Source organism: Stegostoma tigrinum, chromosome 35, assembly GCF_030684315.1.
Source record: "Stegostoma tigrinum isolate sSteTig4 chromosome 35, sSteTig4.hap1, whole genome shotgun sequence".
NCBI classification, from domain to species: Eukaryota; Metazoa; Chordata; class Chondrichthyes; order Orectolobiformes; family Stegostomatidae; genus Stegostoma; species Stegostoma tigrinum.
In genome coordinates, this window is record NC_081388.1 from 20,381,244 (window position 1) to 20,403,455 (window position 22,212).

General features: G+C 49.7%; 1 protein-coding gene across 1 annotated transcript in view; it reads left to right on the plus strand.

The window, feature by feature from the left end:
* Window positions 1-804: 804 nt before the first annotated feature.
* Window positions 805-22,212, plus strand: part of LOC125447557 (glutamate--cysteine ligase regulatory subunit-like) — an 86,891-nt gene continuing 65,483 nt past the window's right edge. The window contains exons 1-6 of the mRNA XM_048522037.1: window positions 805-1,174; window positions 10,447-10,518; window positions 13,032-13,125; window positions 16,771-16,827; window positions 17,900-18,102; window positions 20,198-20,312. Coding sequence (XP_048377994.1) covers window positions 1,052-1,174; window positions 10,447-10,518; window positions 13,032-13,125; window positions 16,771-16,827; window positions 17,900-18,102; window positions 20,198-20,312 — 664 coding nt within the window. The 5' untranslated portion in view covers window positions 805-1,051. The remainder of the gene's footprint in view (window positions 1,175-10,446; window positions 10,519-13,031; window positions 13,126-16,770; window positions 16,828-17,899; window positions 18,103-20,197; window positions 20,313-22,212) is intronic.

Consider the following 22,212-nt stretch of genomic DNA (forward strand, 5'->3'; position numbering starts at 1 on the left):
CTGAAATTGGCCATGTCCTGCCGCTCATATACCGTACAATGTAGCACTGTGGCATCACCTTGGTATATTGGGAACTGTGCCCGTGACTATCTGACTCAGACTAAGTGATGCCTGACCCCACATCCTAGTTGGCACATGGCTGCTCTGGGCCACACATTAAGAATGGCCTGCCTCAGCGCTGCATGAGTCAGCAAAAGAAGAAAGACGTTGTGATACTAATCACTGTCGTAAAACGAGGAGGCTGTGTTTCCAGAGCTCTCTCTACCTCTGCCTTCCCAAGCGATTTCTCCTCTCAACTGAATGTGGAGTAGCAGGTAGCTGCTGACAAGGGGTAAACCATAACGTGAAAACTAGAACTCGCAGCCACTCAGCCCTTCTCTGGCTGTGCATGAAATGGCAGCTATTTCACACCTTCACAGCTAGTTCATTGCCCCGTAACAATAACATTGACTCAGTGCTTCTCCGGCCGTGGATTTAAAAGCAGCAATTCTGCACTGTCATGGCTAGTTCATTGACTCACAACACTAACGGTGACTCAGCACTTGTCTGGCTGTGAGTGAAAAGGCAGGAATCCTGCACCGTCATGGCTGGTTCATTGACCCATGACAATAACAGTGACACAGCACTTCTCCGGCCGCACATGAAAAGGCAGGAATCCTGCACCGTCACGGTTAGTTCATTCACTAGGAGCCCAGTACTGAGTCTGCACCCAGTTTGAACTGACAGATCTCCCACCCACAATAATGTTGCTGATCAGTGGCATTTTTAGTTCATTGACTGAGTGCCAAATCCTACCCACTGGAACTGACTGTTCGATCCTTAAACTCTGTGCTTTCTTCTGACTAGCTCCTGTTTGGTATTTCTCCTCACTCGGGTGTGTCTTAGTGACGTCTGAGGGCAGGAATTCCCTTTCACAAACAAATTAGTGTAGAAGAATTACTGGTGACTCAGTTAGTGTTTGAGGAACTCTCTTCGAGTCAACACTGCTGAATTCACTCAGATAAGAACCCACGACTCCAAAACTTTCCAAAAGCATCCTTTGCCAGCAAAGATGACTGAACTGAAGAGGGAAATCTTTAATCTCGAGGAGGTGAAAACCATCAGCATATACACAGGTAATGCAATGAGATGGTATGGATCAATGAAGAAATGTCCAACATCAACAGCTCAAGAGGTAGTGTATTTATCTGTGTCAACTCTTCTGGCTAATGTTCTCGACGGGTGTAATTGAATTGAGGGGAGACTATAGCCTACTGGTATTATTAATGATAATGGGAACTGCAGATGCTGGAGAATCCAAGATAATGAAATGTGAGGCTGGATGAACACAGCAGGCCAAGCAGCATCTCAGGAGCACAAAAGCTGACGTTTCGGGCCTAGACCCTTCATCAGAGAGGGGGATGGGGTGGGGGCTCTGGAATAAATAGAGAGAGAGGGGGAGGCGGACCGAAGATGGAGAGAAAAGAAGATAGGTGGAGAGGAGAGTATAGGTGGGGAGGTAGGGAGGGGATAGGTCAGTCCAGGGAAGACGGACAGGTCAAGGAGGTGGGATGAGGTTAGTAGGTAGGGAATGGAGGTGCAGCTTGGTGTGGGAGGAAGGGATGGGTGAGAGGAAGAACAGGTTAGGGAGGCAGAGACAGGTTGGACTGGTTTTGGGATGCAGTGGGTGGGGGGGGAAGGGCTGGGCTGGTTGTGTGGTGCAGTGGGGGGAGGGGACAAACTGGGCTGGTTTTGGGATGCGGTGGGGGAAGGGGAGATTTTGAAGCTGGTAAAGTCCACATTGATACCATTGGGCTGCAGGGTTCCCAAGCGGAATATGAGTTGCTGTTCCTGCAACCTTCGGTGGCATCATTGTAGCACTGCAGGAGGCCCATGATGGACATGTCATCTAAAGAATGGGAGGGGGAGTGGAAATGGTTTGCAACTGGGAGGTGCAGTTGTTTATTGCGAACCGAGCGGAGGTGTTCTGCAGGACCTGTTTAACCCAGACGCCCGGACAATGTTCTGGGGATCAGGTTCAAAACCTGTCATGATGCTTGGTGGAATCTGAATTCAATGAAGAAAATATCTCAATTTAAAGATCTAATGGCCACTGTGAATCTATTCTCAGTTATCAGGAAAAATGCAACTGGTTCACTAATGTCATTTAGGGAAGGAATCTGCCACCTGTACCTGGTCTGGCCGACATAAATGCAAATTCTTTCTTGGAAACGTTCCCTCTGTGACCAGCAATGTGGCCGACACTTAACTGCCTTCTGCGCAATTAGCGGTGGGCAGTAAATATTTTGTGGCAGCTCAGTGGCTAGCACTGCTGCCTCACATCGGGTTCAATTCCAGCTTCGGGTCAATTTGCATGTTCTGCCCGTGTCTGCGTGGGTTTCCTCTCACCATCCAAAGATGTGCGGGTTAGGTGGATTGGCCGTGCTAAATTGCCCGTAGTGTTCAGGGATATGTAGATTAGGTGGGTTAAAGGGAGATGGATCTCGGTGGGATGCTCTGAGGGTTGGTACGGACTTGTTGGGCCGAAAGGCCTGTTTCCACGCTGTAGGGATTCTATGATTCTATGAAATGCTGGTCTAGCCGGCGGTGCTGTCACCCCATGATTGAATAAACCAAAACTGGGCGAAAACACCATCCTATTCCAAAGCTTTCCAAGGACACTGTCGCATTGATAAAAATCAATGTAGACCAGTTGAGCCAACTGGATTTGATCCACATTATGATCCACACAATCCTCTTTTACCCAACCTTATCAGAGCATCCTTTCTCTTACATGTCCTGGATTGCTCTGAAATGTACAGAACATAGAACAGTACAGCACAGTACAGGCCCTTCGGCCCATGATGTTGTGCTGAACTTCTACCCTAAACCTAAGGTCTATCTAACCTCCACTCCTACCTTATACTATCATCCATTTGCCTACCTAAAAGCTGCTTAAATGCCCCGAATGAGGCCGACTCCACTACCCTCTCCGGCAATGCGTTCCACGCCCCGACCACTCTCTGAGTAAAGAACCTACCTCTGACATCTCCTTCTACTCACTACGCCCCCTCGTAATAGCTACCTCTGGCCGAGGAAAAATTCTCTGGCTGTCTAATCTATCTATACCTTTGATCATGTTGTACACCTCTATCAAGTCACCTCTCATCCTTTGTCGTTCTAAAGAGGAAATCCCTGGCTCTCTCAACTTTTCCTCGTAAGACCTTCCCTCCATCCCAGGCAACATCACCGGTGCCTGCCACCTAAAACGGGATTCCTCCACCTCCAAAATCCCCAGCCGTACCCAGGACCTTCCCCACAATGTACACGCCACCATTGGCCATGAGGCCACTGTCGGAGAACCCACAGATGGCGTCACATCCGCCACAGCCGAGAACACCACTTCCGGGACAGCGAGTGCCCTCGCCGCTGAAGTCACCGCCTCCATTTCCGAGACCAACACCACAGACATTACTGTCACCACTGCTGCCACCGCCGACCCTGCTTCGCCCACCACGGGCACAGATGCAACTCCGTCCATCGCCAACGCATCCCCGCCTACAGCCGATGCTGGCACAACTCCGCCCAACACCGCCAACGGAACCCGGCCCACGGCTGACACCGACGGAACCCCGCCCACAGCCAACGCCGACATCGCTCTGCCCACAGCCAGCAACCTCAGAGGAGACAGCCACACTGAGCCCTGCCGAATCTTCACCATCCCCCCCCAGACCTCTCCCTGATTGAGGACGAACGGTCAGTCCGAAGCAAGGGGCTCACCTTTGTCCCCCTCCACCCACACATCAACGAACACCAGTCATGTTTGGACATAGAGCAGTTTTTCCGCCGCCTCCACCTCCACACTTACTTCTTCAACCGGGAGCCTAAACCTTCCTCCACTGACCCCTTCACCCGCTTCCAACACAAGTCCTCCTCCTGGACACCACCCCCAGGCCTCCCACCCTCCCTCCCTCGACTTTTTCATCTCCAACTGCTGTCGAGACATTAACCGCCTCAAACTCTCCACCCCTCTCACCCACTCCAACCTCTCCCCCTGCAGAATGTGCAGTTCTCCGCTCCCTCAGCTCCAAACCCAACCTCACCATCAAACCCGCAGACAAGGGTGGCGCAGTTGTAGTATGGCGCACTGGCCTCTACATCGCTGAGGCCAGACACCAACTCTCTGACACCTCCTCCTACCGCCCCCTCGATCATGATCCCACACCCGAGCACCAAACCATCATCTCCCAAACCATCCAGAACCTCATTACCTCAGATGACCTCCCACCCACAGCCTCCAACCTTATTGTTCCCAACCCCGCACGGCCCGTTTCTATCTCCTTCCCAAAATCCACAAACCCGCCTGCCCTGGTGAACCTATTGTCTCCGCCTGCTCCTGCCCCACCGAACTCATCTCCACCTATTTGGACTCCATTTTCTCCCCCTTGGTCCAGGAACTCCCTACCTACGTCCGTGACACCACCCACGCCCTCCACCTCCTCCAGGACTTCCAATTCCCTGGCCCCCAACACCTCATTTTCACCATGGATGTCCAGTCCCTATGCACGTGCATTCCCCATGCAGATGGCCTTAAGGCCCTCTGCTTCTTCCTGTCCTGCAGGCCCAACCAGTCCCCCTCCACTGACACCCTCATCCGCCTAGCCGAACTCGTCCTCACCCTCAACAACTTCTCTTTCGATTCCTCCCACTTCCTACAAACAAATGGCGTGGCCATGGGCACCCGCATGGGCCCCAGCTATGCCTGCCTCTTTCTAGGTTACGTGGAACAGTCACTCTTCCCCATGTACACTGGCCCTAAACCGCACCTCTTCCTCCGTTACATTGATGCCTGTATTGGCGCTGTCTCGTGCTCCCACTTCACCAGTTCCACTTCACCAACATCTTCCACCCCAACCTTCAGTTCACCTGGGCCATCTCCAACACATCCCTCACCTTCCTGGGCCTCTCTGTCTCCATCTCGGGCAACCACCTAGAAACCGATATCCATTTCAAGCCCAACGACTCCCACAGTTACCTGGAATACACATCCTCCCACCCACCTTCCTGCAAAAATTCCATCCCCTATTCCCAATTCCTTCACCTTCACCACATCTGCTCCCAGGAAGAGGCGTTCCACTCCAGTACATCCCAGATGTTCACGTTCTTTTAGGACCGCAACATTCCCCCCAGCAGTTGTCGAGAACGGCCTCGACCACGTCTCCCGCATTTCCCGCAACTCATCCCTCACACCCCGCCCCCGCAATAACCACCAAAAGAGAAACCCCTCGTTCTCACATACCACCCCACCAACCTCCGGATACAACGCATCATGCTCCGACACTTCCGCCATCTACAATCCGACCCCACCACCAAAGACATTTTTCCTCCCCACCCTTGTCTGCCTTCCAGAGAGACACCACTCTCTCCATGACTGCCTTGTCCGCTCCACACTCCCCTCCAACCCCACCACACCCGGCACCTTCCCCTGCAACCGCAGGAAGTGCTACACCTGCCCCCACACCTCCTCCCTCACCCCCATCCCAAGCCCCAAGATGACTTTCCATATCAAGCAGATGTTCACCTGCACATCTGCCAATGTACATCCGCTGTACCCATTGTGGCTTCCTCTACATCGGGGAAACCAAACGGAGGCTTAGGGACCGCTTTGCAGAACACCTCCGCTCGGTTCGCAATAAACAACTGCACCTCCCAGTTGCAAACCATTTTAACTCCCCCTCCCATTCCTCAGACGACATGTCCATCCTGGGCCTCCTGCAGTGCCACAATGATGCTATCTGAAGGTTGCAGGAACAGCAACTCTTATTCCGCTTGGGAACCCTGCAGCCCAATGGTATCAATGTGGACTTCACCAGCTTCAAAATTCACCTCCCCCCACTGCATCCCAAAACCAGCTCAGCTCATCCCCGCCTCCCTAACCTGTTCTTCCTCTCACCCATCCCTTCCTCCCACCCCAAGCCGCACCCCCATCTCCTACATACTAACCTCATCCCGCCCCTTTGAACTGTCCATCCTCCCCGGACTGACCTATCCCCTCCCTACCTCCCCACCTATACTCTCCTCTCCACCTATCTTCTCCTCTATCCATCTTCAACCTACCTCCCCCTCTCTCCCTATTTATTTCAGAACTGTCTCCCCCTCCCCCAGTTTGAAGAAGGGTCTAGGCCCGAAACGTCAGCTTTTCTGCTCCTGTGATGCTGCTGTGTTCATCCAGCTCTACGCTTTATTACCTAACATTCTGGTAAATCTCTTCTGCACCTTTTCCAACGTTTCCACATCTCTCCTGTAATGAGGCGACCAGAGCTGGACACAATACTCCAGATGTGGCCGAACCAGGGTTTTGTATAGCTGGAGCATAGCTACACGGCCCCTGAACTCATTCCCTCTATTAATGAAAGCGAGCACACCACACGCTTTCTTAACAACTCTCTCTACCTAGTGGTATTTGTGTTATTTAAGTCAATGGCTCCCAGTGGTAGTAAGCGAGTGTCACCCACCTGTATCACTGATCAAGTCTATTGCAAGGCTGTCCATGTCGCTGTTTTTTTTTGAGGCCTCTTGTAGTGCAACGGTAGTGTTCCTACCTCTGGACCCAGAGACCTGGGGGACGGGGTTGGGAGTCAGGTTGGGAGTGGGAATAGTAGATGGGAGTCGGAGTGGGAGGGCATGGGGAGTGGGGTTGAGAGTAGTTATTGTGGGTGGGAGTGGGAATGGCGGAAGGGAGTAGTGTGGGGGTTTGTGAGTGGGAGTTGTGGGTGGGAGTGGGAATGGCGGATGGGAGTAGTGTGGGGGTTTGTGAGTGGGAGTTTTGGGTAGGAGTGGGAATAGCGGATGGGAGTAGTGTGGGGTTTTGTGAGTGGGAGTTGTGGGTGGGAGTGGGAATGGCGGATGGGAGTAGTGTGGCGGTTTGTGAGTGGGAGTTGTGGGTGGGAGTGGGAATGGCGGATGGGAGTAGTGTGGGGGTTTGTGAGTGGGAGTTTTGGGTAGGAGTGGGAATAGCGGATGGGAGTAGTGTGGGGGTTTGTGAGTGGGAGTTGTGGGTGGGAGTGGGAATGGCGGATGGGAGTAGTGTGGGGGTTTGTGAGTGGGAGTTTTGGGTAGGAGTGGGAATAGCGGCTGGGAGTAGTGTGGGGGTTTGTGAGTGGGAGTTGTGGGTAGGAGTGGGAATGGCGGATGGGAGTAGTGTGGGGTTTGTGAGTGGGAGTTGTGGGTGGGAGTGGGAATGGCGGATGGGAGTAGTGTGGGGGTTTGTGAGTGGGAGTTGTGGGTAGGAGTGGGAATGGCGGATGGGAGTAGTGTGGGGTTTGTGAGTGGGAGTTGTGGATGGGAGTGGGAATGGCGGATGGGAGTAGTGTGGGGGTTTGTGAGTGGGAGTTGTGGGTGGGAGTGGGAATGGCGGATGGGAGTAGTGTGGGGGTTTGTGAGTGGGAGTTGTGGGTGGGAGTGGGAATGGCGGATGGGAGTAGTGTGGGGGTTTGTGAGTGGGAGTTGTGGGTGGGAGTGGGAATGGCGGATGGGAGTAGTGTGGGGGTTTGTGAGTGGGAGTTGTGGGTAGGAGTGGGAATGGCGGATGGGAGTAGTGTGGGGGTTTGTGAGTGGGAATTGTGGGTAGGAGTGGGAATGGCGGATGGGAGTAGTGTGGGATTTGTGAGTGGGAGTTGTGGGTAGGAGTGGGAATGGCAGATGGGAGTAGTGTGGGGTTTGTGAGTTGGAATTGTGGGTGGGAGTGGGAATGGCGGATGGGAGTAGTGTGGGGTTTGTGACTGGGAGTTGTGGGTGGGAGTGGGAATGGCGGATGGGAGTAGTGTGGGGGTTTGTGAGTGGGAGTTGTGGGTGGGAGTGGGAATGGCGGATGGGAGTAGTGTGGGGGTTTGTGAGTGGGAGTTGTGGGTAGGAGTGGGAATGGCGGATGGGAGTAGTGTGGGGGTTTGTGAGTGGGAATTGTGGGTAGGAGTGGGAATGGCGGATGGGAGTAGTGTGGGATTTGTGAGTGGGAGTTGTGGGTAGGAGTGGGAATGGCAGATGGGAGTAGTGTGGGGTTTGTGAGTTGGAATTGTGGGTGGGAGTGGGAATGGCGGATGGGAGTAGTGTGGGGTTTGTGACTGGGAGTTGTGGGTGGGAGTGGGAATGGCGGATGGGAGTAGTGTGGGGGTTTGTGAGTGGGAGTTGTGGGTGGGAGTGGGAATGGCGGATGGGAGTAGTGTGGGGGTTTGTGAGTGGGAGTTGTGGGTGGGAGTGGGAATGGTGGATGGGAGTAGTGTGGGGGTTTGTGAGTGGGAGTTGTGGGTGGGAAATAGATTGATGGGTGAGACTGGGAGAGGGAGTGTGAGGAATGGAATATGTAGATTTGTGAGTGGGAATGATGAGAGGTTGGAGTGGGAATGATGGGTCGGTACCGGAAATGTGGGTGGGAGTGGAGGCAAATTGGAGTGTTGGGAGCCCCAGTTGTAATGTTGGAGCCACAAGAGTCAAGGCAATAACGGCAGCCCAGGTTAAAACAACTGTGATCCTACTTTGACAGACCATGGCTCCCAAAGCTCTCCCTAACAATTTTGAAGCCTCAAAATAGCAGGAGGAGGCTTGGGAAGTATTGAGCCCATGAGTGTGGGAGTAGTGGAGACCAAAGGGATAATTTGTGAGAGTCTGTATTGATGTATTTACTGCCTACTTCCAGACAATATTGTGAGCAGCATTGACGATAACAGTGAGAGAGTCCAATCAATATAGATGTTTTGTCATTGATGCTTTTGAATGGGAGGGGATGGAGGGCATTATGTGAAATTTGACTCTCCTCGAGTTGAGGCAAAGAGTGAGATAAATAAGCCACAATGGAAAGAACAGCAAAAAGCTGAACTCTTGTGTTTTAGATATTTGTCATCATCACGCTGTGACACACCTCTGAAGCAGCTGGGGCTCTAATGCTGGCCTTCTGTTTCAGAGAAAGGGACACTGCCATGGCACCATGAGGGCAGTCTTTCAGACAATTGCTTGCAATGTAGCGATGCTGATTATTGGCAGAATGGGTTCGATTCCCGCACTGGCTGAGGTTACCATGAAAGACTTTCCTTCTCAACCTCTCCCCTCACCTGAGGTGTGGTGGCCCTCAGGTTAAACCGTCCCAACCTATCGTTTTCTCTAATGAGAGAACTGCTTTGTGGTCTGGTGGGGATTTGGCAGGTTTTAACCTTTTATTCCCAACATTGTCACGCTACCACTGTCCCGTTCTAACTTACACACTGTGCGTGAGTTTACAAATTTACAACGGGAGAGAAAATGGGTCAACAAAAGGCCTAAAACTGACAAAGATTAAGAGCAATACTTTTGCAATATCTCTGACCATAGAAAATCGACATCAGTGGCCTGTAGTCAATACAAGTATTTATTGCTACAATTACCTAGCTAGGAGAATTTTTCCACTTTAGATTAGAACACAAGTTCCCCGAGTAGATTTGTGCATTCAGGATGTTAAGTTCCATTCTGCCTTTCAGTGTTACTGACTAATGCACGAAGGCTATTTTTCACCAGCTGTTGATTGCAGTAACTTCTAGAGGGGTAGTTTTATTTTTATCTTTGATATTACATTGTTTCTGTTTCAGAGATGACCGCATGGTAATTGCAGAGTATGTCGTTGTGTTGTAAAGATATTTAGTAAATTCAATAGAGAGAAAACACATTTACAGTGGCTGGGTGTATAATCCTGGAATAACTGGCAAGAGAATGCAATTTCAAATCCCACTGTGCAGTAGGATAAGGATTCTAACTCAGTTTGAAATGAATGTAGAGGAGCAGGAAAGCTGACGCTTCGGGCCTAGACCCTTACAAAAAGTCAAACCTGTTTTTGACCAGAACATTCAATGAGAGAATAAGGAAAGTCTCCTTGAGGGAAAACAAAATCAACAAATGCCTGTGTGTGCAGCACAGATATATCCTAATCCACCTGCTCAGGGACATTATTACACACCGCAGGTGGGACTTGTATCCTGGCCTCCTGGCTCCAAAGTAGGGACAGTACCATTGTGCCTCGGGTTCCTACTGTGTGCTGAGTGTGTCATTATACTTTAAGAGATTAGTGCTATTGAATGGCAGATTGACACACAGTGAGATGGAACCATGATAAGCAGAATGGTCCAAGGTTCTTCATGGAATTATATCTCTCAGCCTATCATACCAGGCTTGTGTTATTGATCAGAGATCAGGAACACCACTTCCTAATTCACTCCATCGCTTTCTCCTACTTAACTGTGCTCCTGCACTTTGGACCAAGAGTCTGATTACATGCCCCCATAACTTTCTAAGGGTTATCCACGATCAATTGTGCATGACAATGGCTCCTGGGACATTAAACACGCTATATAAATGCAGGTTGATGCGTTACTCCACTGACTCACCTCTTCCACCTTTCAATTTAATAAAAACCCATTGCTATCAAGCCCTCTGATTTCTTTCCAGGTTCTGGATTGTCTTAAAGCTGCTTTGTTTGAGTGGGGCTCAAAGTTCAATTCTGATCAAACAGAAGGCAAGGTAAGTCTTCGCTTTTGGCTGCTGTATGTCTCAGGGTCCTCTCCATTCCACAGTGACCTGTTCTGGTGCTGTGTTCCAATGACGATCAATGTAAACTCAAGAGAAACCACACCACCCCAGCACTTTACAGCACCATAATCACTATCCCCACTTTAGTCTCATTGCCTATTGTTTATTGGTCCTCATTAGGATGGTTCATCCTTGGCAAGGCCAACATTCATCCCCAACTGCCTTTGGTCTTTAGTTTCCATTATTCTTTGTTCAGTTAGTAGCTGTTCAGGATCCTGCCATTCACACCTCATCCAGACATAACTTTTTCCCCTTGCTTTTCCCATCGCTACTCATTTTGGGCTTGTACCTTAAGAGTTCTTCACCATTTGGATCTCCCTACCCGCAGAAGGACGCTCTGGCAGTGGACAGAGCGAAGTAAAGGTTTCTCAGACTGATTCCTGGGATGGCAGGACTGACAGATGAAAATAGACTGGATCAGATCGGATTATATGTGCTGTAGATCAGAAGGCTGGGGGCAGTGTGGAATCTTGTAGAAACCTGTAAAATTCCAATTGGGCTAAACAGGGTAAAACACAGGAAGGATGTTCCCGATGACCAGAGAGTCCAGAACCAGGGGGTCACAGCCTAAGGACAAGGTGTAGGCCATTTAGGGCTGAGATGAGGAGAAAAAGGGCGGGGAACCTGTGGAATTCTCTGGCATGGAAAGTGGTTGAGGCCAAACATTGAATGTTTTCAAGAAGGAGTTAGATATCCTTCCTGGGGCTAAAGGGATCAAAGGAAGAAAGCAGGAACTGGGAACCGAGTTGGATGATCAACCATGATCATATTGCTTGGCATAACAGGTTTGTTACATAACATCCCTGATTGGATGGTGGACTTGCTCCCTGGTTTTCAATTGGGCGAGACTTTGTAAAAGATCAGAGGCACGTTTCCAGCACCCCCAGTATTTGGCTTTCACTCCTGTTGCTCCTACACACCCCGTTCCGCGCCATTTACTGTTTGTTGCGTACATTTTTATCTCTAAACTAAGGTGAGACCCACCCCACAGCTCACTGTCCCACCCAGCCTAGAGTCGTCTGCAAACTCAGAGATACTTTCTTTGGCTCCTTCATCTCAATCAGCAATAAACCCAGTGAATAGCTGGCATCTGAGCACTGGGGCTTGTGCTAAAGTCACCGTAGTTCCATTCTCTCATTGGAGAGGAGCAATTGTTTAATCTACAGGGTTACCACAGTCTTGCAAAGAGGGAGAGGTAGAGAAGCCAGGACCCTCACAGTAACCTCAGCCTATGTGGGAACTGAACCCACACTTTGGCATCACTCTGCCCTCACAACCCAGTCTTCCTGCAAATGCAGGAAGTGCTACCTGTGCCCCTACCCCTCCACTGCTCACCTCCGTCCAAGGCCCCAAACAATCATTCCGTATCTGACAGGGATTCACCTGTACGTCCTCCTGTTCTGCCTCCGTTGCTCCCGACATACTCTGCAGAGGGCGGACTCATTGGCCATTTGTGGACCATCTATGTTCCAAACAACGCCACCTTCCCATCGCCAGCCATTTCAACCCCTCCCACTCTCTTGGTGACATGTCCATCCTGGCCCCCCTCCAATCAGGCTGCACAACAATTGGAGGAACAACGCCATATATTCCACCTCAGCGGCTTACAGCCCAATGGCCTCAACATAGAATTCACCAGCTTCAAAATCTCTCCACCTCGGCCTCATCCCACGTCCAGCCCTCCCTCTCATCCCTGCCTCCTTGACGTGACACAACCTTCCCATCTTCTTTCTCACATATCTGCCCCACCACCCCATTGACCAACCTCCACAACCCCCTACCTGCATCCACCTATTACCACCCCATCTACCTTCCCCCAGGCCCATACCCCTCCCTCTATTTATTTCTGAGCTCCCTTCCCATTCCCGATGAAGGGTTCCGACCCGAAGAGCCGATTTTCCTGCGACAGGGATGCTGCCTGACCTGCTGTGTTCCTCCAGCTGCACACGGTACCGACTCAGACAATCCAGCATCTGCTGTTCTTGCTAAATCCAACCAAACAGTACCATACTATTCGCAGCCTGCCACTCACAAAAAGGCCTGTTTATTCCAAAGATAGTAGGAGCTGCAGATGCTGGAGAATCTGAGATAACAAGGTGTAGATCTGGATGAACACAGCAGGCCAAGCAGCATCAGAGGAGCAGGAAAGCTGATGCTTCTGAAGAAAATTTCTGATGAAGGGTCTAGGCCCGAAACGTCAGCTTACCTGCTCCTCTGATGGTGCTTGGCCTGCTGCGTTCATCCAGCTCCAAGCCTTGTAATCTCTGTTTATTCAAAAGCTTTGTTTCCCGTCTTCCTTGTGTCACTAACTTCCAGTAATGGGAAGGAGGGTCAAAGGCTAAAACTTTTAGATTTCCTTATTTATTTGGCTCTTATTCTGTTTACCATCGGTTCAATTATTAACACTGCTTTTTTTTTATCTCCTCTGCCTTTCTCCTGACCAGTTCTACCAGGGGTTACCCAAGCACCTCGTCTGTAATCTTATTCAGCCCACAGAGAGGATTGACCCTAATGAAAGAGAGGATATCCGAATATCAGGTGGGTACTTTCTCAGGGGGAGGCACCAATGGCTATTTTCCTAGTCATGTATTCTTTATAGAATCCCCACAGTGTGAAGCAGGCCATTCAGCCCAACAAGTCTGCGCCAACTCTCTGAAGAGCATCCCACCCAGACCCATCCCTGTAACCCTGCATTTCCCATGGCTAACACACCTAAACTACACATTCCCGGGCTCTATGGGTAATTTAGCAAGGCCAATCCACCTAACCTGCCTTTGGGCCAGGGAAGGAAACTCACGCAGACACGGGGAGAGCATGCAAACTCCACACAGACTGTCGCCTGAGGCTGGAATCGAACCCTGGTCCCTGGTCTGTGAGGCAGCAGTGCTAACCACTGAACCACGGTGTCCCCCAGGCTAATTGAGTGCAACTATTATCAAGGATGAGAGAAGCAATCCGTCCACTGAACCAACCATTGACATAGGGCAAAGGCTAAACACATCAACCCTATATCTTCAGGAGGAGTGACACTGGAAATCCATACGAAATGTGAACTGAGGTAGGCCATTCAGCCTTTCAATAAGATCCTGACTGATTCAACATTCCTCACTTGCACTTTCCCCCCCTTTCCCCTGATTCCCCAAATGATCAAGTATCTATCTATCTCTGCCTTAAATAAACACAGGGGCTCTGCCCCTACAGCTCTCTGTGGGAAGTAGTTCCAAAGGCTCACAACCCTCTGAGAGAAGAAGTTATTCCTCATCTCAGTCTTAAATTGGCTACATACCAGGATGGGGCAAAAACCAGAATCAGAACTACCCACCATGACATTCCGGATGATATAAAATCAGAACACAACAGAACAACAGTGCTTCAGCTGAGGCTAGACAGCACTGAAGATGTGAAGGGAGATGAAATGTTTGCATGAACTGCAGCCAGCTCAGCCAAACGACCAACAACTCCAACAACAACCCTGCTATTGATCTCTGCTCAAACAGTGGCACCCCTTTATTCTGAGGCTGTGCCCACTGGTCCTAGACTCTCCCATGAGGAGAAGCATCCTCTCAGCATTAACCTGTGTGGATAGGTTGGAGGAGCTGGGTCAGTTCTGCCTGGAGAAGAGAAAGTTGAGAGGAAGTTTGATCCAGGCGTTCTAAGCCACAATGACCTGGGTAGAGCAGAGAATGAGAAACCGTCCCTGGGGATCGAGAAGGAAGGGTTGCAGGTTTAAAGTAATTAGTGAGACACAAGAAAAGAGTTTTTCACATGGTGAGTGGGTGTTAGGGGCTGGAACATGCAGTTTGGCATTGTGCTGGAGGCTGGTCCAACTGAAAGGGAATTGAACGATCTTCTGAAATGGGGGAACATGCTGGATTACAGAGAGAAGGCAGCGAGTGGGATGAGGTGAAATGGTCTTTCAGGAAGCTAGGCTGGACAGGATGGACCAAACAGCCTCCTTCAGAATCAGGGCACAGAATGAGTGATTGCTCTTGTTCCAATATCAGCCAGTTCTCTGGAGGACAGTGTCCCGTTTTGGTCACCCTGTTATGGGAAGGATATTATAAAGCTGGAAACCGCTCAGAAACGATTTACCGCGATGTTGCTGGGAATGGGGGTTTCGAATTATAAAACTAGACTGGGGGTATTTTTTACTGGACTGCTGAAGGTTAATGGGTGACCTGATTGAGGCTTATAAAATAATCGAGTGGTGTAAATAAGGTGAATGACAAGGGTCTTTGCCCTAGGGTGGGGGAGTTCTAGGGGACATTTTTTAAGGTGAAAAGAGAAAACTTTTAAAAGGAGATGAGGGACAACATTTTTTACACCAACATTGGTTCCTGTGTGGAGTGAAATGCCAGAGGGAGTGGTGGAAGCAGGTACAATTACAACGTTTAGAAGACTTTTGGATAAGTTGATGAATAGGAAAGGATTGGGATATGGGCCAAGTGCAGGCAGGTAGCACTCGTTTAGTTTGGGAATATAGTTGGTATGGGCTGGTTGGACTGAAAGGTCTGGTTCCATGCTGTATGATTCCCCAGGCTCCCAGTTAGCTGGGTGTGCAAATGGTGTGGATTGGTACAGATTTTCTGGTTTATTCCTATAAGTTTACAGCTAACCATTAAGATCTGGGGGAGACGAAACATTTGCTGCACTGTTGTAGCACTGCACTGTATTCTAGCCCTGTGCTAATCTAGGCCCTACATCAGTATTTTCACAAGGAAAACAAATCATTCCATGATAAATGTGCTCGTATTGCCACCTCCAGGAAGGAAGGAGATGGGAGGAGATGGGACAAGGGCTAACTTCCGACTTTAAACTAAAAGGAAGAACTGCAGACGCTAGAGAAATGAAACTAAACCAGAAATTGCAAGAGAAACTCATAATCAATGTTTCGGATCCAATTACACTCTCTCAGATTTGTGAATAACTAGGAATAAGTACTATTGAAACTGAAGCCAATGTAAATACCATTTCTTTCCCAGTTACGAACAGCTCTAAGGAGGCATCACCGGGCTCGAAACATTAGCTCTGCTTTCTCTCGACACAGATGCGGCCAGATTTGTTACATTTCTCCAGCAATTTCTGTTTCTGCTCGAAATGTAAAAGATGCCATTCCCGCACCCTCTCCAAAAGCATCTTATTTCACTTCATGATGCAAGAAACACAACAACATCTTGTATTTCTGTGTCATCTTTAATGTTGTGAAATGTCCCAAGGTCTTTCTCAGGAATAGGGTGAAACTTTGACATTGGGCAATGAAAACGGGAAGCAGATTTTACGGACCAGTTCAAAGTAAGTGTGGACATTGGGGCAAATTAATGAGTTAATCCTTCTGAGCTGCTCCACGATTCAATAAACTCAAAGCTGATGTTATGCGAGCTTCAGCCCACTTTCCTGACTCCGACAGAGGTGTGGTGAAGGGAGACAATTCCAGAGCTCGAAGGCCCAGGCGACCAGCTATGAATCACTGGGACTCGAGTGACACTCACCAGGCCCGGCATTGCGAGAGGAGAGAGATCACAGAGGGTGGGAGGGGTGACAGAGATAGGGAGGGGGTGTAGGGGCTGGAGGGGGTTACAGAGATAGGGAGGGGGTGTAGGGGCTGCGGGAGGTGAAAGAGATGGGGGGGGGTGTAGGGGCTGGAGGAGGTGACAGAGATAGGGAGGGGGTGTAGGGGCTGGAGGAGGTGACGGGGATAGGGAGGGGGTGTCAGGGCGGGGGAGGTGACGGAGATAGGGAGGGGATGTAGGGGCTGGAGGAGGTGACGGATATAGGGAGGGGGTCTAGGGGCTGGAGGAGGTGACAGAGATAGGGAGGGGGTGTAGGGGCTGGAGGAGGTGACAGAGATGGGGGGGGTATAGAGGCTGGGGAAGGTTACAGAGATAGGGAGGGGTGTAGGGGCTGGAGGAGGTGACGGATATAGGGAGGGGGTCTAGGGGCTGGAGGAGGTGACAGAGATAGGGAGGGGGTGTAGGGGCTGGAGGAGGTGACGGATATAGGGAGGGGGTGTAGGGGCTGGGGAAGGTTACAGAGATAGGGAGGGCAGTAGGGGTTGGGGGAGGTGACGGAGATAGGGAGGGGTTGTCAGGGCTGGGGGAGGTGACGGAGATAGGGAAGGGCCTCGCGGCTGATTTCTTTGTTTGCTTCTTCTTCCTCACCTTGTATTTTTCTTCCCTCCCACAGCCAAACTGTTCATCTGTAAATCTGACTCAGCGTTTGTTAAAGAGGCTGTGACGAGAGGTGAGTAAGGGATTGTCAGTGGGCAGACCCACATGAGAGTGTTTGTCCTCTAGCTGCTTTGTAAATCTGGGACTGTGAGGTTAAGATTCGTACAAACATCAGGCTGGCTTTTCCCAGCCTCAGCGGGACTATGCCTGGGACTCATCTTTGAGGTGTTGCTGATAAAAGAGTCCATGGCCAAGGCAATATATCTTCAGGCCACCCTTCAGAGCCTCTCCAAAGCAGTACTGGGGGAGCACTATTTTACAGCTGTTACTGTGCATTTACAAATAGGTATTAACCCACGGTGCCATCTGCCTGCTCCTGTATCGCAGGTGGCAGCGACACTCTGTTTAGATGTGAACCCAGAAATCTCTTTTAGCCCTGTCTAAGCACATCCACAAACAGCCCTCCCTGGCCCTTTGTTGTGTTGCTGTTTCTGGGATTGCGCTGTGCACAGGAGGATGCAGTGATGGAAAAAGTTGCCCGTCGCTTGTGAAAAGCCGTGGGTACAACATAAAGCTCACCCTTTCCACAGCAGCAACCTATCTTATCCATCGACTGTTACCTTCGATAGGCTGAATGATCTCCACCTGAGCCATTATGACTCCAAGAGAGCCCATGAACACACTTTCTAGGCCCTTACTGGAGGTTGTGAATGATTCCCCTGTTCTTGCACCTTATTGGGCGAGCAATGGCATCCATTAACTCCTGCTTTAGCATCTATGAGTGTCCTACAATCCCAGCTGAGTGCTCCTATTGCAGAGCAATGTAATGCCACTCACCTTGGGAATCACCCTGTGTTGTGCAGTCACTGATGAGTCCTTGAAAATCTCCCTCTATATGTACCAAGTTGGGTTCAGTTACTGAGTTCTCCTCTTCCAGAATTGCTCAGTGCCTGACCTTTCCACATGTAATCCTGGTAGATCCTAACCTGTAGTGTTCACCATCCACCAACGTGTCCCTGCCCATAGATGTGGGAGGTCCCTTCACCATCGTCCATCCATTGGACAACTAAAGACACAACTGGCCTGGCGTTCTGAATTCAGGAAGCGTGCAATTAACGAGGACCATTTTTGCTTTTCAATTCCAGCCTGTTTGGAGCAAGGAATCAGCCAGCTGGATTCTGTAACCCTCGCAGTTACTCCCCTATCAGAAGGGCACCAACCAACTCTGGAGGACCTGAAGCCTTATTGGAAAGAACTGGAGGACTTGGTCCAAGAGCAGAAGATCACGTCCATCGGAGTTTCAGACTTGGACCAGGAAGTGTTGGAAGTTTTGTGCCAGCACGCTCAGGTGTGTTGTCCCCCCACACCAACCCCGTTTCTCTTCTGTCCCCATTCTCCTGAAGCCTTGTTGCATTTGCTTACCCAGGTGGATATATTCCATTGCACACGGGACTCAGCCAGAGCTCAGCTCGAGTTCCACTCCAGAGCACAAATTCTTGACTGTCCATCCTTCTGCAGCACTGCAGGAGAGCTGCACTGCCAGACCATAAGACCATAAGACCATAAGACATAGGGGTGGAAGTAAGGCCATTCAGCCCATTAAGTCCACTCCGCCATTTAAATCATGGCTGATGGGCATTTCAACTCCAATTCCATGATCTGACTTCACTGTTCTATGGGTACAATGGCAGCTTCAGAGCCAAAACGGGCTAAAATCATTGTGTGTGTGTGTGTCCGTGTGTGTGTGTCTGTGTGTGTTTGTGTGAGTCTGTGTGTGTGTGTGTGTGTGTGTGTGTGTGTGTGTCTGTGTGTGTGTGTCTGTGTGTGTTTGTGTGAGTCTGTGTGTGTGTGTGTCTGTGTGTGTGTGTGTGTGTCTGTGTATGTATACGTGTGTGTCTGTGTGTGTATACGTGTGTGTCTGTGTGTGTGTGTGTGTGTGTACATGTGAGTGTACGTGTGTGTGTCTGTGTGTGTGTCTGTGTCTGTATGTATGTGCCTGTGCGTGTGTGTGTGTGTCTATATGTGTGTGTGTGTGTGTGTGTGTGTGTGTGTGTGTTTGTGTGTGTGTGTCTGTGTGTGTCTGTGTGTGTGTGTGTATGTGTGTGTGTGTGTGAGTGTGTGTGTGTGTGTCTGTGTGTGTGTGTCTGTGTGTATGTGCCTGTGCGTGTGTGTGTGTCTATGTGTGTGTGTGTCTGTGTGTGTGTGTGTGAGTGTGTGTGTGTGTGTGTATGTGTGTGTGTGTCTGTGTCTGTGTCTGTGTGTGAGAGAGAGGGGGTGGTGTGTGTGTCTGTGTGTGTGTGTGTGTCTGTGTGTGTGTCTGTGTCTCTGTGTGTGTGTCTATGTGTGTGTGTGTTTGTCTATGTGTGTCTCTGTGTGTATGAGTGTGTGTGTCTGTGTCTATATGTGTGTGTCTCTGTGTGTGTGTGTGTGTGTGTGTCTGTGTCTTTGTATGTGTGTGTGTGTGTGTGTGTGTGTATGTGTGTGTGTCTGTGTGTGTCTGTGTGTGTGTCTGTGTCTCTGTGTGTGTGTTTGTGTGTGTCTGTGTCTATATGTGTGTGTGTGTGTGTGTGTGTGTCTGTGTCTTTGTATGTGTGTGTGTGTGTGTTTGTCTATGTGTGTGTGTGTTTGTGTGTGTCTGCGTCTATATGTGTGTGTCTGTGTCTGTGTGTGTGTGTCTGTGTGTCTGTGTGTGTGTGGGTGTGTGTGTGTGTGAGTGTGTATGTGTGTGTCTGTGTGTGTGTGTGTGTCTGTGTGTGTGTCTGTGTCTCTGTGTGTGTGTCTATGTGTGTGTGTGTTTGTCTATGTGTGTCAGTGTGTGTGTGTGTCTGTGTCTATATGTGTGTGTCTGTGTGTGTGTGCGTGTGTCTGTGTGTGTCTGTGTGTGTGTGTCTGTGTTTGTGTGTGTCTGTTTGTGTGTCTGTGTGTGTGCGTCTGTGTTTGTGTGTGTCTGTGTGTGTGTTTCTGTGTGTGTGTGTGTGTGTGTGTGTGTGTGTATGTGTATGAGCCGTGTTGATCTGGACTGAGATTCAGTTTGACACACATGGCATTGAACTAACCCTACAGTATTCTCTTTCGCCGAGTGCCTATCAGGAGCAAAAAGTATCAAATCCATCCCGGCCCCTGTGAACAGGGAAGGTGTGAAGGAAGTTAGTGAGGAGCAGATAAATATGAGAGAAAGGAGACAGGACTCAAACCTAATCAGCACACAGTGAGAGAGAGAGAGAGAGAGCGAAACTGAGTAACATTTCTCATGGAAAAGGTCTTTTTGACTCAAAATGTTAATTCTGTTCCTCCCCACAGACATCGCTGCTGAGACTCTCCAGCAATTTCCAATTTTCTTTCCAATCTCAAGCGTCTGCGGTATTGTGTTTATATCAGGCGACTCAAATGTAAACGCTTTCATCCTGCTGTCCCTGTTCTAATCTCGGTATCTTTACTCCCAGGTACGACCCAGCATTTTACAGGTGAACCTGGCCTCTTGCTGTGTAATTCCGCCCGACCTTGCTGCCTTCGCCAATGAGAACAACATCCAACTGCTGACCCATAATGACCCTGCAGGTAAGCGTTCTCTCAGAGTTTTCTCTGGTCAGCTTCTACTTACGTAGCAGCTTGTTGGCTCAATTGATTGACTGTTACACTTGGAAATTCCAGCTCAGGTTATAACAATGTTATTGGTGATTGTGTATCAGAACAGTTCAGGTTCCTATCCTACATGATGGATCCAGCCCCCAGAAACTCAGACAGGGAGAATTCCACAAGCCCGTGATTCACTCTGAGAGGAACAAGTATTACTCCATTTTAATATAGACTCCTAATTTTTAAACAGTGCCTCCCAAAGTGTTAGTCTCCCTTAAAAAGTGAAACATCTTCCAACTGATAGTGGACACAGGAACCCTCAAGATATTTAGATGCTAAGCACTTGAAACACCATAGTGTGGATAGCTCTAAGGCTGAGTGCTGGAAGGTAGGATTAGAATAGAATAGAAACCTGTGGAGAAAGAGGGCATTCAGCCCATCATTGACCCTCCAAAGACCAGACCTGAACCCACTACAACCCTGCATGAGGTTTTTTTTCAAAATCATACTTAACCCACCTAACCTGCACACTATTGGCAATTAACCATCACTATTCCACCTAGCCTGCACACCTTTGGGCTGTGGGAGGAAACCGGAGCACCCGGAGGAAACCCATGCAGGCACAGGGAGAATGTGTAAATTCTACACAGTTGCCCCAGGGTGGAATTGAACCTGGGTCCCTGATGCTGTAAGGCGCAGTGCTAACCACTGAGCTACCATGCTGCCCATCATCCAACTGGAAAATGAAAAGTGTAGGGAAGTGAGTGCAATGAGGATGGACAGGTTGGAAACCAATAGTGGGAGTGTTGGGGTGGAGTCGGGGAGACAGGGTTGGTAAAGCAGGAGGCAAAATATGGTCAGACCGGATTGGGATGGGACGGTACGGTGGCTCAGTGGTTAGCACTGCAGCCTCACAGCACCAGGGACCCGGGTTCGATTCCGCCCTTGGGTGACTGTCTGTGTGGAGTTTGCATATTGTCCCCAAGTCTGTGTGGGTTTCCTCTCACAGTCCAGAGGTATGCAGGTAAAGGTGGATTGGCCAAGCGAAATTACCTGTAGTGTCCAGGGATTTGTGGTTAAGTGGGTTAGCCATGCTAAATGCAGGGTTACAGGGATGGGTCTCGGTGGGATGCTCTTTGGAGGATTGGTATGGACTCAATGGGTCAAATGCTTCCACACTGTAGGGATTCTATGATTTGAGGCTATGGAACAGACAGCAACCTCCAGTCAGCAAGAGGAAGGCACTCACAAGGCTAGCATTTGTAGCTCATCCCCAATTGCCCATGACTGTGTTGCAGGGGCAATGAAGTGACCCTCAACCCCAACCATTTCCCGCAGGGCTGGAGTCATGTATAAGCCAGACCAGAAAAGGACAGCAGATTTCCTTCCTCATTAGTGAGCCCGGATGAGCTTTACAAACTCATAAATAAAAGAGAGAAGTGAGGGTGCTGGAGATCCAAAATAGAAACAGAAATTGCTGGCGAAACTCAACAGGTCTGACAGCATCTGTGGGAAGAAAACAGAGTTAATGTATTGAGTCTATTGACTCTTCATCGGACCTTAGCATTTGCAACAATGGGTTAGTTTTTAATCGCAGATTTATTAATTGAACTTAACTCCGCATTTATGGATGAAATTTAAATTCCAACAGCCCTCTTGATGGGATTTAAACCAAAATCCCATAGAACATTAAGCTGAATCAGCAGCTCAGTGCCGTTACCAGCGCATCACCATCAGCCTGAAATGACCTGAAGATCTGCTTATGGAATTGTTATCTGAGGGAGGGCTGTTCACTTCTCTTTGTCCTGGGAAACTGTGCAGCTCTGAAACCAATTCTGAGCAGGTTCGCTTGACTGGTTCCTCAGGGGTTAGTTTATGAGGC